Source organism: Ptychodera flava, chromosome 9, assembly GCF_041260155.1.
Source record: "Ptychodera flava strain L36383 chromosome 9, AS_Pfla_20210202, whole genome shotgun sequence".
Lineage (NCBI taxonomy): Eukaryota > Metazoa > Hemichordata > Enteropneusta > Ptychoderidae > Ptychodera > Ptychodera flava.
Window position 1 is genome coordinate 903,875 of NC_091936.1, and position 14,311 is coordinate 918,185.

The 14,311-nt window shown below is 35.9% G+C and overlaps 1 protein-coding gene across 1 annotated transcript in view; it reads left to right on the top strand.

Moving 5' to 3' along the window:
- Positions 1-14,311, top strand: part of LOC139141337 (glucose-6-phosphate 1-dehydrogenase-like) — a 242,010-nt gene that overhangs the window by 65,461 nt on the left and 162,238 nt on the right. The window contains exon 6 of the mRNA XM_070710971.1: positions 10,482-10,607. Coding sequence (XP_070567072.1) covers positions 10,482-10,607 — 126 coding nt within the window. The remainder of the gene's footprint in view (positions 1-10,481; positions 10,608-14,311) is intronic.

Here is a 14,311-nt window from a genome sequence, read left to right on the forward strand (position 1 = left end):
ATTTGCTTCGTTTTTGTCGCTAAAAATCCCGTGATTTCGGCGACTGCACGCAGCGCAACTAAGATTGATGTATTCCGATCTGGCCTGAATGTGATTGCGCCCCCGTACGTCAGAATATGGCCAAAATCCGGAAGCAAAGGTTGTGACCCATAACCTCGACCCTGAAAGGTCAGGCTGATCACTGAAGCGTTGCGCTGATTGTTTACAGTTTTCAGAAGTACGGACGATCGCGAAGATGATTATGGTTTTTTTTTTAATGAAATGAATGTTTATTTATTGAAAACAAATGATTTATATGTAAATATGTTCTATTAACAGCAATATTCGTGAATGAAACTAGAGGAAATACAGTGTTTTACTATCAGTAGGTATTCCAAGTGAAAATTTTAAAATCACTAAATTGCTTTTTTAATGCAATTTCCAAAGAGTGCTTGGAAAATGATGAAAAATGCTTTTTATCTGGTCAAAATCGGTTCAGTCATTCAAAAGTTATGAAGATTTTTGTGTATGTAAAACCTCGCGGCCGAAGGTCACAGTATTGAAAAAAGTTAAAATTGCTAAAATTATAGATTTTAATAGGCTTGTTTCCCTGAAATACATGACTCTGTAACAAATATGTTGCTAAAAGTATTTAAAAGTAACTTCTTTTTACAAAATAATTAAATCTTTGACCAAAGGAAATTTACTCTTTGACGTAAACGCATCCAAATATGACAGTTTGTCTGATTCTGCATCGCGGAAAAATTACAAAATGACTGAAAAATACAAATTTTGGCAGATTTACAGTCATTCTGATGCAAAATTATTGGTGAACTTACAAAGCATTGTTAATCTATATGCACTACTACTGTAGTGTAATTAAAAAAAAGGAAAGTTCATGCAGGAAATGTAATTAGATAGTCAGAATGTAGAATGAAGTTTGACTTAACTGCAAAATGTGCCTTTGCCGGACAACCAAAAATAGGGTAAAATATGAAAATTAGCCATGTTTGTCAAAATCTAGTCAAGAACATTGACATTTAAAAAGTACAAACAAAGCCTATCAGCAAAGAAAAACAATTTTTCAACAAGTTTCAAATAGATATATGGTAAACTTTCTTCCCAGATCATTGTAATTTTGACCAAAATGTCACTTTTGTACAAAAAATGACATTCACATTGGGTGATAAAATATGAAAAGTTACCATGTACAAATGTATACGCAAAGTCTGAGCGAATATTTCATAGTGTCAGACCATCTTTTCTGGGTTTTTATCTGTAGAAAACCCTTTGTTATGAGTACCAATGAACATTCAGCAACAAAACTACTCTAAATGATGAAAAAATGTGACAGAAAAACCCATTTATGCAAATTTCTTCCTTTGAATGAGTACGAGTGCTGGTGGCGTATACATATGTAGATATGCTGAGAACCTGCATGCCATGGCATGGTTAGTTAATCACTGGCTATGAAAATTTAAAGTTTTGAAATGTTTATGAAGTTCATATCAAAATTTTGATGAAGGAATATCTACTTTCGCAAAAATAACCTACACCAAATGTTGCCATGGCAACCATTCTTTTAATTAAATTATCAGTTATCAACAAATTCCTTTTGTATGCCAAGACAGCTCATCTCAGAACTGCCACTGGACATACTTATATACACAAATGATTTTGCAACACCCTGAAAATTAAATGATCTTCAACAGCTCTGATTTACATTTTCATAATTTCCTAAACATGCATTTTTTGTTTTTTATTAACGCCTCAATTATATAATTTGATATTACTGTACCATTAGAATATGTGAGGTTTTAATCTTACCATGATCCACAATATTTTTTGGTTGTTGGAAAAAATCAAATTGAAAGTAAATGGAATTTGAAACTGTTGTGAAGTAATCTTCAATTGCAGATACTACAACAGAAGAGTTCAGCACTGCCAAGATAGGAGTATAGCACACTGAATTTTAAACGTCAGAGTAATGAAAATGACTGAACTGTGTCACAATAAAGTTTCTTTTATTAAATCAATCGTTTCATTTTTTTCTAAGATTGTAGAGACTAAGGATCGAGGATATTAGTAACTTCAACCAGGAAAAAATACCAATATGTAGGAAGGATCAAAAGAAATCAACTTATTTTTTTCTTTACCTATTACAAAACCAGAAAGTAACACATAATTCTCATTTAAGTGATTGGGGCTACATGTAGTTTCATTCTTGTCGATGTTTGATAATGGAAAGGACACAAAAAATAACTATAACTTAAACAATCATTATAAAAATATTTACGAATTAATCTCAAAAGCAACAAAATTCCAAGCATAACATTACACTATGGTTCAGAATGTTCATTTACAAAGTTCACTCAAAATGTTCTTTGAAAACGATTGTATTTTGACAGCCGTACCGGCAGCTACTCACTAAAAAGTCTGTGGAAAAAGAGTACTAAACATCGTTGTTTTTCAGGTCAACAAGTGATCGAATAAAAAAAAAATGTCATGAAACGGTAAAACAACAACTGATAAATAAGTAACGTTTCTAAAGAGTAACTAGAAACGCCTAGCTGAGAGAAAATTTCATCCCGTTTCACAGAAACTGACTGCGTTTTCGAGCGCCGCAGCTGTGAATGGCAGATCTGGGGAATCCCCGCGAAAATCGCTCACACTCCTCCAAAATGATGATTGTTCGCTTTTGAGCTGCATGATTCAGCTTGTCAAAAATATTTTTATTTTGTAGATAATTAATTAAATTTCTTATTTTTTTATTTCGTTTGTTAATTAAAAGTCATTTTAATGTTTTTAGAGGCTTTAAAAAAATTCAAAACTCGCTAAAAAAGCGACTATTTGGCCAAAATTCAAACGAAAAACATGAAAATAAAGGTCGAATCATGGGCTATCTATCTATGAATACTTTCAGTCTCTATACGCTTGGGCTCAAATGCGATAGTACGCTGTGTATACACAGGCTCAGTGGTCTAAAAATAGCGCGTTGAAAACATGGCCGCAGCTCTCGCCGATGCACGATTTTTGCATCGAAATTTTTCACTCATTTTCGTTCGTATGACTTTGATACTCCAGGAAACGATTGAGAAGAAAGGGGTAACTTGAAGTATTGAGGTATTTGCTGATAATTTGCCAAATTAAACGAGAAAAAATGCTTCGAAAATTCCCACACGTTTACACACTGAGCGTTTTCAGAAGCCGTAGCATGTTCGTGTGGTATACCTACTATCAGCCAGTGAAATTTCATAGCAGCCATATTATCAATATGACTGGTCACATGACTGGTCATGTGTTTGGTCATGTGATATGTTGTTCCCTAAAATATATTTTTAAATATTGTGAAATATTTTTTGATAAATCATAACCATTTTAGATGCATGTTTCTGCAAGGAAGACTTAAAGCAGGTGTTTACAAATATAAAATGTGTTGATTTTCAAATACAGAATCATGTCAGATGCTGATGTTTATGGTTCATTTACTCTGCCTTTTGTGAGAAAAATCTTAAATAGGTACATCTATAAATAAAGTAAAGGGTAGTTATTTTTACATATATGTAAAGACAATGCCATGAAAATTGAACCTGTATTCAAATTTGCATCATTTTATGGATTCAAAACACGTCCTGATGCTTCAAATATTCATATTCTTTGCCAACTTTGGTCACATGACGTGTCATGTGATCAGTCACGTGACCTGGAAATACAAAATTTATGTATGAAAAAGTGGGAAATTTCATGCTGATTCAGAAAATATATGGATTATTGGTACTTACTTAATTTTCACTCTAAGCAGTGTTCATGCAATGACCACACCCCAGATTTTATCAATATTTACATAAGGGCCCTGGTATATGGGAATACATTGGCCTTGGTAGTCAAGGGGTTAACAGTGAATAATGACGTTTATCAGTGCCATGTTGATAAATTTCAATATGCGTAATTAATGAACTTTCCTGATTTGAGTGATATGTCCAGAAATACTACATCAAATTTGATGAAACATTGTGTTGATCTCACAGTGCTGTAACACTTTGCAGTGTCATTTCAATTAATTGCTTCTTTGCAATTAATTGCTTCTTTGCATACATAATGAATTTTTGTTTTAATGGCCAGAAGCACTGCATCAAACTGTATGAAATGTGATACAGGTGATAATCTGTCAGTGTTATAATTGAATGAAAAATAGAATGAACAATTAATTACTAGTTGAATTATTTTTGTAATTAGGGTGGCAGCCCAGATAGGTTTTACATTTTCACCACCATGGAGCTCATTCTCGGCCATTAAGCCTCATCTGTATTGCATTATTTTTAATCACAGCCCCAGTTAATAAACAGGACTTGATCCTCACTCTCCAAGGACCTGTAATCAAATTACGAATTAACAAGTGGGGACTGTGTCATCAACGATGACTTGTTTTCAGACTTTTATGACACATGGTATGAGAAAATACATTTGATGTCAGACATATTCCAAACTAATGAGTATACACAAAGATTTTTCTGTGTATTTTTCAATGAGGGTAATGCTAGATTTTCACTTTCCACAAAAATAAAACAAAGAAAATAAAGAAACAAACAAACAAACACAACTAACATATGAATGTCAGACAATGAAGTAGTTTTGCTGCTACATATTCTATACCTTTCAAATTATATATGTTACATTGTATTAAAAAACATTTCAGCATTTGTGTTCCTGTATAGAGTCAAGGGAGCGTTTGTATACTTGTTTGTTTGTTCCTTTGTTTACTATTTACATCGATGATAAAATCTGTAAAAGAATTTTACCTGAACTTGCGTCTTTTCACAATGACAAAATTTAAGAAAGTTTAATGGCTATTGAGGAATTAAAAGAATGTTTTAATCATTTTCACTGAATTTTGAACCAAAGATCTGCACTTTTACCCAAATATTCCACCCTAAATGTGTTCAATCATATGTGTTCAATCAAACATTTAAACTATACTGAGAGCTTGATAATTTTCTTAGGTGTAAAATTCACTTTGATTGTTGAGGGTTCTCTTCACAAATGAAATGAACTGCATGTGTGTAAAAGAAGTGTAACATATTGACTTGTTGGGTTCAAAAAGTCCTTTGCCAGTGTGGTGGGATGCATATAAAGTCTACGGCACTTTAAGATTAATGTGAAATGTTCATATTATAATTAAATCATAAATTTTGTACTTTTGCAGCTATTTTCGCCAGTTTTAGTCAGGCCATCCTGAAATTAGCTATCAACACTTGTGTCACAAATAGTTATTAGTCCCCATGGACACCGTCCGGGGGGACTTATAGGTTTGGTCATGTCAGTCCGTCCGTCTGTCCGTCCATTCACGCAGATATATCAGAGATTGCTAGAGCAATTTCATTCAAACTTGGTATGCCATACATATGCACGTCGATTTGTTTTACAATCCGATCTAATATGGCCGTCTGGCAGCCATTTTGTTTCCTGTATTTGATGTTGGTGTGTACGTTCATGCAAATTTCTCAGTGATGCTAGGAGTGATTCCATTCAAATTTGGTACATAGATTACTCTATATGTTATACATATGCAAATTGATTTTTGTTTTGATCCGGTCCAAAATGGCTGCCTGGCGGCCATTTTGTTTCCTATATTTGACGACTGTGTGTTCGTTCATGTAAATTTCTCACCGATGCCGGGCGCGATTGCATTGAAAGTTGGTACATATACGGCCTAGGTCCGATGTTTCCTCTCGTCTGATCATCATCGTAAACTACCGCGCCTCTTTACGGCAACAACTCAGCGCTACCCGTCAAGCGATTGATTTTTGCGTAGATCAGCGGAGCGAAAATAATTGCTCTGGCTCGCGAGAATGTCGTCTTCCGTGCGTTGTCGCCCCCGTATGTATCTGTTGCGTTTTTACCGTACATGTAGGCATTTGTAATCTGTGTACTGTAATTCCCCGGACTGCCTTGCTTTTAGTTGTATTTAATACAACTGTGTTTACTGCTATCAGCCCTAACTATAGGTACGTGCATGAATATTAAAATCCAAAGCACTCTTTCATTCTGCACCTATCTTTGTCACACATTCTCTTGTTTCTTCCGCTGCTCTGGTCTCTGGAACTTCGCTTTTGCTTGCAAATGCTTTCTAGTTGGACACCGTGGTGCGAAGCACCAAAGGTGTCCTATGTCGCCACAATGTCTGTGTGTGTGTCCGTCTGTCCGTCCGTCCGTCCGTCTGTCCGTCCGTCCGTCCGTCTGTCCGTCCGTCCGTAGACAGATTTTGTTCCACTCATAACTTAAGAACCCTTAGGTCCAATGTCATGCAATTTGGTATTTGGTATTATCATGATGAGACTTAGATCTGATTAGATTTTGGTGGGTGTGGCTTATTAATTAATTGCTCATTTGCATATTTTATGACTTTTTTCGTTCACGCAGATATCTCAGAGACGCCTGGAGCGATTTCGTTCAAACTTAGTAAAAGGATAGTACTCTACCTCATACAGATGCACGTTGATTTGTTTCACAATGCGATCAAATTTGGCCGTGTTAGAGGACTTTTTAGTTTTCGCCTCCATAGACTCCCATGTATAAGGCAATCCATAGACTCCCATGTATAAGGCAATCCATAGACTCCCATGTTTAAGGCCGTCCATAGACTCCCATGTATAAGGCAGTCCATAGACTCCCATGTATAAGGAAGTCCATAGACTCCCATGTATAAGGCAATCCATAGACTCCCATGTATAAGGCAGTCCATAGACTCCCATGTTTAAGGCAGTCCATAGACTCCCATGTATAAGGCAGTCCATAGACTCCCATGTATAAGGCAGTCCATAGACTCCCATGTATAAGGCAGTCCATAGACTCCCATGTATAAGGCAGTCCATAGACTCCCATGTATAAGACAGTCCATAGACTCCCATGTATAAGGCAGTCCATAGACTCCCATGAATAAGGCCAAGAAAAATAAAAATTTAGTTTCTCATCGTATTCATATTGCAAAAAGGATGCAGTGACACAGTTTTTAGTCCCCACAGATAAAGTCCAGGGGGCTCATAGATTGGGTCATGTCAGTCCGTCAGTCCATCCATGTGAGTCCATCCGTTCACGCAGATATCTCAGACGCTTTCACAAAATGTCACGTGACCTTTGACCTCAAATATACATATTTGTCCATAACTCGGTAACCACAAGTGCTAAACCTTTCATATATGGTATGATGGGACACCCTATGATGCCACATATTGTACCTCATTAATTATGTGCATATCTAATTTTGAGCGAGCCAATAGAGCTAGAGGTCTGATTTTTGGTATATAGGGATAACTTAGCAATACAATTTTTTTGACAAAATGTCATGTGACCTTGGTGACCTTTGACCTCAAATATACATATTTGTCCATAACTCAGTAACCACAAGTGCTACACTCTTCATATTTGGTATGATGGGACACCTTATGACGCCACATATTGTACCTCATTAATTATGCACATATCTAATTTTGAGCGAGCCAATAGAGCTAGAGGTCTGATTTTTGGTATATAGGGATAACTTAGCAATACAATTATTCTGACAAAATGTCACGTGATCTCTGTGACCTTTGACCTCAAATATACATATTTGTCCATAACTCGGTAACCACAAGTGCTACACCCTTCATATTTGGTATGATTGGACACCTTATGACGCCACATATTGTACCTCATTAATTATGCACATATCTAATTTTGAGCGAGCCAATAGAGCTAGAGGTCTGGTTTTTGGTATATAGGGATAACTTAGCAATACAATTATTTTGACAAAATGTCACGTGACCTCGGTGACCTTTGACCTCAAATATACATATTTGTCCAAAACTCAGTAACCACAAGTGCTACACCCTTCATATTTGGTATGATGGGACACCTTATGACGCCACATATTGTACCTCATTAATTATGCACATATCTAATTTTGAGCGAGCCAATAGAGCTAGAGGTCTGATTTTTGGTATATAGGGATAACTTAGCAATACAATTTTTTTGACAAAATGTCACGTGACCTCGGTGACCTTTGACCTCAAATATACATATTTGTCCATAACTCAGTAACCACAAGTGCTACACCCTTCATATTTGGTATGATGGGACACCTTATAACGCCACATATTGTACCTCATTAATTATGCACATATCTAATTTTGAGCGAGCCAATAGAGCTAGAGGTCTGATTTTTGGTATATAGGGATAACTTAGCAATACAATTATTTTGACAAAATGTCACGTGACCTCGGTGACCTTTGACCTCAAATATACATATTTGTCCATAACTCAGTAACCACAAGTGCTACACCCTTCATATTTGGTATGATGGGACACCTTATGACCCCACATATTGTTCCTCATTAATTATGCACATATCTAATTTTGAGCGAGCTAATAGAGCAAGAGGTCTGATTTTTGGTATGTACGGATAACTTAGCAATACAATTTTTTTGAAAAAATGTCACGTGACCTCAATGACCTTTGACCTCAAATATACATATTTGTCCATAACTCAGGAACCACAAGTGCTACACCCTTCATATTTGGTATGATGGGACACCTTATGACGCCACATATTGTACCTCATTAATTATGTGCATATCTAATTTTGAGCAAGCCAATAGAGGTAAATGTATGATTTTTAGTATATAGGGACAGACTATAGGATAGAAATTTTTGGACAAAATGTCATATGACCTCGATAACCTTTTACGTAAAATACACGATCATGTCAATAAATAAGTAACCACAAGTGCTATGTCCTTTATATTTAGTAGGATGGGAGACCTTATGACAACACATGCTTTACCTCGTTAATTATGCCCATATATAATTGTGGGCAAGCCAATAGAGCTAGAGGTCTGAATTTTGGCATATATGGATTAATTAGCAATACAATGGGTTTTTTTTTCAAAATGTCATGTGACCTTGATGACCTTTGACCTTGAATATGCATATATATGCATAACTTCATAGATCTGAACATATACACTCCAGTGATACTTCTTAATGACCTCATTTCCCTGCCCCATCAAGACTAATACTCCTATTACAAGTGGGGACTATGTCAATGTCAATGACTTGTTACTTCTATACAGAATATTATCTCACATAGTGAGTGTCTGAATATTATTCTGAATTGTATTCCAAAGCACATTCTGAAAGGACTCTTCTGGAATATACAGAATATTATCTCACATAGTGAGTGTCTGAATGTTATTCTGAATTGTATTCCTAAGCACATTCTGAAAGTAACTCTTCTGAAAATTTCACATTCTTTGCCACTGCACCATCTCCCTAATACATACTGGTGACCCACGGTGTCCACTCAAGTCTCACTTTGATTTTTAATTGCATATGTAATGAACTTTCCTAATTAGAGTGATATATCCACAAATACTGTGGTAACCCTTTTCCTGCCAAGTCCATATTTCACCATCAGGTCAAGATGATTAAAAATAATGAAACACAACATATTCTATATGGTGTATTTAACATAACATTGAACATTTGAAGGCTGTTGAAAACACAAATACTGTAAACTTGATTTTGTTTTACTAAAGACGCTACAACAGACCAAGCCAAGTGGGTGAAAATACATCATGCTTTGGCTCAATACCGCTTTTTACTGACTTGGCTAATGGGGAAGTGATGCTGTCTGGCAGGAAAAGGGTTAAGGTTGATGAAATTTGGTACAGATTTTGATCTCATAGTGTTGTAAATACAAATCAATGACACTTAGTGGTATCATTTATAGATATAAATTAATTGCTAGTTTGCATTTACATAATGGATTTTTTTTTATGATGAATGTCCAAAGTACTGCAACAAACTTTATGAAATATGGTACCGGTGATAATCTGTCAGTGTTAGGATAGGATGCAATAATGTTTGGCAGCATCCTGTCGATTAAGTACTAATTGATTCATTTTAATGACCTTTTGTGATTAGTATGGCGGCTTACATTGGTTTTTTGTTTTCACCACCATGGAACTCATTTTTGGCCATTAAGCCCCATCTGTATCGCAGTATTTTTAATCACAGACCTAATTAATGAAGAGGACTCTTTCCTCTCAGAGGACTTGTAATTAAAGTAAAAGTGGGGACTGTGTCATTGTCAATGACTTGTTCTCTACATTACACAGCGGAGCTCTTTTGGCCATTAGGTTGATTTTGTTATTAATTGAAATAAGAGTTATTTCATCATGATAAATAATTACTCAAACAAATGAATCTCTGGCAAGCACAGCATTAAGTAGTAGGTGAGGTTGAGAAATTTTTTGAATAGATTAGGAGATGCATAGTTACATCTTCGTAGGAAAGGTCAATAATGATTACACATTTGAGCAAATATTGACTTGACATTAACAGCGTGTAGAGTATATGCTCTTGCCTGGTTTCCATTCGCCACATGAATAATTTGAAGTTGCCAATATTGAATTTACATCATCAGAAATAGAGTAATAATGATTCACATACTTATCTTGATGTAGATTTGGTAATATGATATTTGGACCATCATGGAATCGTAACCATATTGCAAGTGTTGTGATAACTTTCAAAGAACCATTTGGAACTCAAGGAAGAGGTGGCTATTTTGATGAATTTGGAATTATCAGGTATGTACCATTTGGGCATGTATGCAACTTTTGGCTGTAAAGGGAAATGTTAATCAGTAATGGTGAATGTGTCCACCAAGTAAGAGGTACAGTAGTGCTCATTCAATTGAATCATCACATACCAAAAGCTACTTGTTCTTGGTTCCATGATATTAAAATTATGCATTAATATGAGCTTTGTCTCCCAGTTTAATTCACTGAAATAATCTTTTCAAGCCTTGAAAGTGGTTTTGCAGGAAAATAATACTGAAATTATTACAGTTCTCCGAGTACAAGCCCCTCCTTGTGCAAAAGCCCCCTCCCCAGGATTTTGAAAATGCTTTACATCCATATATAAGCCCCTACCCTAGTTTAACTCAAATACAGAGAGGTATATTTGGTCGTCAAAAGCAGCATCACAGGGAAAATGACACGTTTTCCACTACTTTCTTGATTCTTTGACCCTGCTCACCCTGTAACCTAAATAGAATAGTTTCACTACACAGTCCGACCACCATTGTTTATTTTCATTCACGACCACAATCTTGATTTTTGCCCTTTAAACATACTGTTTCATTTGTTTGATGCAATTATCCTTCCATCTGTGAAGACTTTTTCCTGGTGACTATTGCAATTTTCACTGCTATGTTGCTGATTACACAAGATGCAGATTGTTTGATACTGGAATGTTGAGTTGCTTTTCTGTGCAGACAATGAATACATACCACTTCACACTATGCTGTTGATTGGCAGTATATACATGATGTCCTTGTTTCAAGTTTTTGATTTTTTTTCAACACTTAAATTTCCCCTAAATGTCACTTCTGTATCCAGAGATTGTCTAGTCAGTTTGATTTGAAACAGCAATATGAAATACTATACCCTGTCAGTAAAACTCGGACATCATGGCAGAGTTTTGCTGCCTTTTATCTATGTATGGTTGTCGATCAGTATCATTGTATTCACAGTCTGCATAGAGAGACCTTGATGTAATCAAGGCATGCCAGTTCATAAAAATTGTGAGAATATTTTTAGTCCCCATAGACACCGTCCGGGGGACTAATAGGTTTGGTCATGTCGATGCGTGCGTCTGTACGTCAGTTCACGCAGATATCTCAGGGATGCCTGGAGTGATTTCATTCAAACTTGGTACAAGGATTACTTCATATGTCATACATGTGCACGTCAATTTGTTTTGTGATATGATCCAATATGGCCACTGTGCGGCTATTTTGTTACTATTTTTCCATGTACAGAGCCATAACTCAGGCACATCTCAACCGATTGTATTCAAAGTTGGTACAAGGACATTACCCTATATCGTACATATGCACGTCAATTTGTTTCATGATATGATCCAATATGGCCGCTGTACAGCCATTTTGTTACAATTTTTACCTCCCATTTACCATACATATATGGCAATTTGGAGGTTAGATGGTTGAAAAACGTCTGTATGTGAGATGTCTGTATGTATGTATGTATGTTAGTACGTATGTATGTATGTATGTGGGATGTCTGTCCGTCCAACGCAAAAACTCATGAACCACTGCACGTTTACCAAGCTAAACGCTTACTGCTAAAAAACAGTGGGTTTTATTAGTTTCACATTTCAACCCTTTCTTTGCATCTGTCTCAGTAACATTCCCAAAACCTCTCTCCTCGCATCCCTGCCGCTAAATGCACTGAGGAGCAACAGTGTCATCATTGACGCTATTTTTATGGTAAAACTGGACTGTAAGTTTCCTCATGTGCTATTTATAGCAATTATGCAATCTGTGTAAACAGTGCAATGAAAGTGTTACATGATTCCTTATAATGCTTTTGATGACCTTGAACTTCTTTAGTTGCAAACATTTGTCTCTTCTGTGTGCTTTCTCTGAGTACCTACAGGCTCAACTTATTCAACAGATTTTACTTGCAATGTTCATTTGAAAGTTAAAATGTGCTAAAATACTGATAAAGATAACCAGCTGAAGATTGTTTATAACCTGACAGATATGCTGTTTTTTTATGACGTAAATCTTGATAAGCAAGTCTTGTTTACTTTAATTAGAATGTAATTAACTCTCGTTTATATTATTATAAGCAGTAGTATCAAGTTGAACAAGCTGATATTGACAAGTTGGTCGGCTGTTGGAGGTTTAAAAGCTGTAAAAATAAAAGTATGCATGTATGCATGTCTATCTGTTTGTCTGTCTGTCTGTCTGTCTGTCTGTATGTCTGTCAACATTAAAAACTCCTAAATCGCAGCACTTACCATCTCAGTATTTGGTGGACAGGTGCACTCAGGGGTGGACATGTGAATTTGTTGAAATAAACATGTCAAAGTCAAAAATATGCAAATGAAGGGGAAAAAAGGAAAAATCCTGCAAATTTCTAAAACTCTGTAACCACTGGCCAGATTTGGTTGAATCTTGGTATGCAGGCTCTTTATAGTGACATAAATTACATTTCTTCAAATTGTGGTGAAATTTTGAAAGTTGTCTTTTTTGGCCGATTTTCCCTTTTTTTGTCAAAAAATCTTCTTTTCTGAAAGCGCTCATCCCATTGCCTTGAAAACTTGTATGTATGATCCTAGGGTTGGCCTGTGTCAGATTTATTCAAATTGTGGTGAAATTTTTGTACTTGTACTTTTGGGGCAATTTTTCCCATTTTTTGTCAAAATATCATTTTCTCCCAAAGTATTTGTTGGATTGCTGTAAAACATGATAGTCTTAATCCTAGGGTTGTTTTCTGTCAGATGTGTAAAAGTCGTTATGAGATGGACCATTTCATATTGCTGGGGTATAACATAATTTGGACTTGCAATGGAATTTTCTTAGTCAACCTGTAAGAGTGCAATGTCGTGTGTGTACTAGTAGTTAGTATCTCTGTAAAATGGGAGGACAGTGTCATTGACACTATTTTTCATGTACGGAGCCATAACTCATGCACATCTCAACCGATTTTATTCAAAGTTGGTACAAGTACGTTGACCTATATCATACATATGCACATGAATTTGTTTCACGATATAATCCAATATGGGCGCATGGCGCATTTTGTTACTAATTTTTCATGTCCTGCGCCATAAATCAGACATGTATCAATGGATTTTATTCAGAGTTGGTACAAGGACATTGACCTATATCTGAAAATATGCATGTCAATTGGTTTCACAATCTGATGCAATATGGCTGCCTTGTGGCCATTTTGTTATGATTTTTTCATGTCAGGAGCCATAATTTGGACATATGTCAACTGATTTTTTAGCTCATATTTGGTTTTATATATAAATACCAAAAAGAGGTTATATGATGAGTCTGAGTGGCGTCTGTATGTCTGTATATTTGTGGGTATGTGCGGATGTATGTCCGTCACACACAAACACTCCCATACAGCCAAAGCTACCATCTCAGTATTTGGTGTACAGGTAGATGCAGGGATTGAGATGTGAATTTGTTCAAATGAACTTGTCCGTGTCAAAAATGTGCATATGAGGTAAGAAAAAGGGAAATCCTGCAAATGTGCAGGAGTGATGGCCAGTGTCTGAAACAGGCTTGAGTCATTTCCTGTCATTGTTTATGAACTGTTACATATTAACAGACCAGATCAAACCATAGACAGTAGAGGGGGGGAAGACTGTCTATGGTCCAACTAAGAGGGACTAACTGTTTCTGCTATGCATGTTGCTAAAGTTGAAAACTCCAGTACCTAAAGTTTCAGACCTTATTTACTTTTGT